This window comes from Raphanus sativus, chromosome 6 (genome assembly GCF_000801105.2).
Source record: "Raphanus sativus cultivar WK10039 chromosome 6, ASM80110v3, whole genome shotgun sequence".
NCBI lineage: Eukaryota > Viridiplantae > Streptophyta > Magnoliopsida > Brassicales > Brassicaceae > Raphanus > Raphanus sativus.
Genome location: NC_079516.1, coordinates 11,462,853 through 11,467,719, shown reverse-complemented (window position 1 = coordinate 11,467,719; position 4,867 = coordinate 11,462,853). Strand labels below are relative to the sequence as shown.

Sequence of the window (4,867 nt, the reverse complement as noted above, 5' to 3'; positions counted from 1 at the left end):
AAACACTAAGTTGTTGTTGTTTTTACTAGCTAGAAGCTTTTATGTACTTATGATTAAAATTAACACTAGAGGAGCTGCTGGTGCTGCTTTCACTAAAAACAAAACAAAAAAATACCAAAAACATACAACAAACTTATAAACTATATAATATATACTACACTCTTCTACTTTCATGTCTCTCTCTCTCTCTCTTACAAACTTCTACCAATGTCTTTGCCTGGAAACTCCCCCGCAGTCCCAAACACATCCATCCCACCCCCACCTCCTATCGATGTTAACAGAGCTGACAACCCTCCACCAACGGGATTACTACTTCCATTACCAACAGCTCTCCCCAATCCAAGAAAGTCGAGTGTCGTCTGTTTCGGACCAAACACGCAAGAGTTCCCCATCATTAGCTCTTTCAGCCCCGATCCTCCGCTCCCACCGCTGCTACAAGGCGGTAGTAATCCCAGCCCAAGATCGTGACTGCTGAGTTCCATTGACGAGGAAGTACTCGACACAATGCCTAACCCGCGAAGTAAGGAGCCACCCGAGCCCGTGGAACCCATTTGGGCAGCTTTCTGGAGCAAAGCGGTTGCTGACATTGCTGGTTGAGGTGGAGGAAGACTCATAGGGGTTAGGAAATGCGGAGGTGGATCATGTATCTTTGTCGGTCCAACGTACAAAGAAGGATTGGTGGAGAGACAGAGAGATATGGGTTCCATGGAGGAAGACGGTGGTGCAAATAGACTTGTGGAAGGAGTTGAAGAAGCATATAAACTAGGCGAAGCGGTCGACGATGAAAACAAGCCTGCGTATATTCCATTGTTGTTGTTGTTGTTACTAGTATGATCACCGCTTAGACCCGATGAGGTCACGTTGAAACCGATGGTTCTTGAAGTGCAGTTGTTGTTACCACTACGATCATCATCGCTTATAACCGACGAGCTCACGTTGAAACCGATGGTTCTTGGAGCTTCTTCCATGATGACTTCAAGAGGGTTGGGAGATTCTGGAAACAGAGGTCATTAACATAAAGAGTATGAGACCTATTTTCGATATAATAAAAATGCATTTTAAAAAGGGGATGTAACGGGGGGCGCTACAGACAAAACAGTTGGTGTGTGTAGCGACAAAAAAGTTGGTGTAATAATGTTAGCTAGAGAGTTGGTGTTGTGTACCTGAAGAACTCCGAACCGAGGGAGATGCGATTTTGACAGGCTCGGTCTCAGCAGAAACATTCGGTGGTGGAGATTTAAGGTCAGGTTGAGGACAAAGTTTATTGGTTTGATTCTTGGCAGTCTCTTCAGCCAAGACATCACAGAAAGCTCTGTGGGTAATGAAGCTATCTTTCCTGGAGAAGAGGGTTCCACAGTCGCAACGATACTCCTTGGTGCCGCAAATCTTGGAATGAGCTTTCCAATCGGACTGAACAGCATACTTCTTGGAGCATTTATCGCACTTGTACTTCTTCTCGCCGTGTTTCCGACAAAAGTGTTTCTTGATGCCGGTGAGATCGCCGAGAGCACGTGAAGGGTCGTGGTGAACGCAGGCGGAGACAGGACAGACGTAGACTTTCTTCCTCACAGCGTCTTTGGCGGATCTCTGACGAAGCTTCCAGGGGAGGTTGTGACCGCGGCGGTGGAGCTGGAGGTTCTGGTCGCGTTGAAAGCCTTTGTTGCAGATTTCGCAGACGAATCGGTTCGTTGCCATAAGTGTTTTTGGTGACAAAGCTATCACTTCCGCCCCTGGATCTTTTTTTTTTTTTTTTTTTTTTTTTTAAAAGAAAAAATATCAGTGAAAAAAACTTAGTTTGGATATTTAAGAAAAAAGTAGCCATACCAGGCATTCCGGGGAGGTTACGTTTCTTCTTGGGAGGTGGGTTTAGGTTTCCGGTGGAGGAGACGCCGCTTGCTTCCCCTGAAACCGTTGATGAGTTCTCTAATTCAACCGGTGCCATGTCCCCCCAACAATAAAATCACAGCTTCTTTCTTCTTCTTCTCTCTCTCTTCCTACTCTGTTTTTTTCAGCTGACCAAAGAAGTCAGTCAATCAGCTTTTCCTAAGAAACCTTTTTTCCACTAAAACTTTTCTCTCTTCCCCAGAAAAATATCAAAACTTCATTTTACCCAAGAAATCTACTCCTTACTACTACTAATTATTTAGACCACAACTCTCTCTCTCTCTCTATATATATATATATCCACCGATCTGATTCAACGGCTGAGATTCCACCGGTGATGAGTTATTCCTACTCTTCCTCTCTGCAAACTAACAAAAAAGTGACTTCTTTCTCTAGAATAGAACCACCGAAGGCGGCTTTGTGAGAGACTTTCTTAGCTTTGATTTCTTTTTGTTTGTCCGAGACAAAGGAGCCTTTCTTCTCACTTTCTCTCTCTCTCTCTCTGGACGGGGGACAATTATACTACTATTTTTTCTTTCTCACCTTTTCAGCATTTCATATATATTTACCCCCAACAATTTCTTTTATAATTGTGTCGGCTTTCCCCCTTTTTTTTATATTATAATTTTTTGGATTCCCATGCACAATATAGTATTAAACTAAACAACCTTCTCCTCTTTCCTTTTATTTTTGTTGACGGTGTTAAAATATAATGCACCAAAAATCATTAATGAGTCAAATGGTAATTTTTTGACCAGTTTATCAACCAAAAAAAAAGAAAAATCTTAGAGAAAAACTGCATGTGGATTTATGCAGTTCCCCAATAAATGCAATATCAGGAATTTTATTATTTTTCTATTGTGCATGATACGTAATCGACTGACCAAAGTATTTAATTTCCCTGATACTTTATTTAAATTTTCGTTTTCATTTCTTTTTCTCTGTAATTGTAATATGTTTTTTTAACTCTGGTTTCCGATTGATGACTCTGGTGAGTTTGATGGCTTCGCTTCCGGATGAGTTTTCTATTCTCGATGTAAGCTAAGGAAGCTTCGACGATGGCGATGGTGACTCAAGCGGCTCTGGATGAGATCTCGGGGTTGTTCTCGATGAAGCTCTCCGTTCAATGGAGCCTAGGAGGAATGGGTGAGGCGACTGCAGACACCACGTGTCCCGGCGAAACCAGTGGTGGTTTGCGTCTTCTCCGGTGATGTAGGTTGGTGGCGTCTCAGAACGACGCGTGTTCGTGTGAGTTTCGATACGTGGAGTCGTCTGCGCATGTCTCGACGCATGGCGAGAGGAGATGCGACTAGATGTTTCGTTTGGGCTTTAGCCCCTTTCTCGGTTTTTTTTTAGTTTAGCCCATTGTATATTGGGTTTGTTTGTTGTACTTTGGTTTTTGGGCTTAGACCCGTAAATAAAACTCTTAAGATGAAAAAAATGTTTTTTTAACAACCATGTACTTTTAATATGTTATCAGTTTTGCTAGGATTTTTTTTACGACAAACAAATTAAAGTAAGAAGCAATTAAAACATAGTATCTTATCTTATCTAAAAAAAGCTTTAGTTCTCTCTCTAGATTTTAATTCTCTGACTTCTCTCCACCGTCTCTCATTGTTAATAGTGTTCCCGGCCGACGAGCGGTTCTCATAGCCGCCGTCGGTCCGGCTCCGTTTTGTGTTTTTTTCTCTTTTCCTTGTTGCATGTCGTTATTGGTGGAAATGGGAAACTCGGATTCCCTTTCCTATGGTTTTTTTCGGTGCCGGAACGAGGTCGCTTGTATAAAACCATCGTCGCCGGGTTTAGTCTCCAGCATCGCATCTACCATTAGATGGATGGTTGGCTTGTTGACTCTGGGGCTGCGCCGTGTCTTTCTCGGAGGTGGTCGCCGGCTATCGTCGTTTCTCGTGGAAGGATTTCGCGTTGTTGATGTTTGTATTCGTGTGTGGTGGCCGAGCGTGGAGGAAATTTGGAATTTCTCGATGAAGCTCTCTATGCTGCGGCGTTTATGTGGAAGAAACTGAAACCCGATACTTTTAACATTTGTCGTTGAAAGTGGGTTTGGTTTTCCGAGATATGTTTTCCGGTGGAATCCGGTGGTCAGGTGATTGATCTGTTACAGTGGCGACTTTCAATCGTAGACGATGATGGTGGCTCGTGCTCCGGTGAAGAGATGATTAGCGGTCCCGGCGGTGATTTCCATCGATTCCGATGGTGACGTGACGTTTTTCTTGCCACGCGTTTTTTGGGCGTGAGAGCATTCCACGTGGTGCGGTGCGCGGTGGCGGGTCGGGTCACTTTTTCCGGTTTTGGGTTTGGAAATTGTATCGGTCTGTTGGGCCTAGTTCGTTTGGTTATGTCCGTTTTTTGGGCCTTCTATGTAATATGTATGTTTTTTCTTGACCTTTTTGACTTTTAATAATATTAGACGGCAAAACAAAAAAAAAAAGTAAGAAGCAATTATTCACCTCCAGTGGCGGCGATAACAATAAGAAATAGCGTTTTGTTTTAGCGTTTACATGCCTTGTAGGCATTATGGACGCTCAGATGCTGCCACGTGCTCCTGTTTATCTGAGTTTCATGTCAATTGGATAAACTGAACGGTGACGGGTGGAAAAGTACAAAACCAGCTTGGATTTTTTGCTTTCTGCTTACACCGCAACATCACTCGACATTTTTTTCACTACAAGAAAGTAGTAGTTATTTATGAAATAGAAAGGAGCGAAACTTAATCGCGATTCTATGGAATTTATGAGATTATCTATGGATATTATATGTTGACAAAAAAAATCTTAGATTACAAGTTGTGTTTGGAAAGTTGTAATAATATAGATTTGATAAAAGCTTGTAGTCATGTTCCTTTTATATAAACGTCCATTAGAACTAGCATTTGACTTTGCAAACATATAAATTAATTAAGTTGGGCCCCGTTTTATTGCTTTCCCTTGTTAGTTTCAAAGGAGGAATTATTTAGGCCCATGGG

The 4,867-nt window shown here is 42.4% G+C and overlaps 1 protein-coding gene across 1 annotated transcript; it reads right to left on the bottom strand.

The window, feature by feature from the left end:
- LOC108830776 (zinc finger protein ENHYDROUS) lies at positions 1 to 2,418 on the bottom strand. The gene is made up of 3 exons (XM_018604360.2): positions 1,825 to 2,418; positions 1,164 to 1,736; positions 1 to 994 (listed from the first exon to the last, which is right to left on the bottom strand). The coding sequence occupies exons 1-3, from the start codon at positions 1,940 to 1,942 to the stop codon at positions 192 to 194; spliced, it is 1,494 nt and encodes a 497-aa protein (XP_018459862.1). The 5' UTR covers positions 1,943 to 2,418; the 3' UTR covers positions 1 to 191.
- Between the last annotated feature and the right edge of the window lie 2,449 nt (positions 2,419 to 4,867).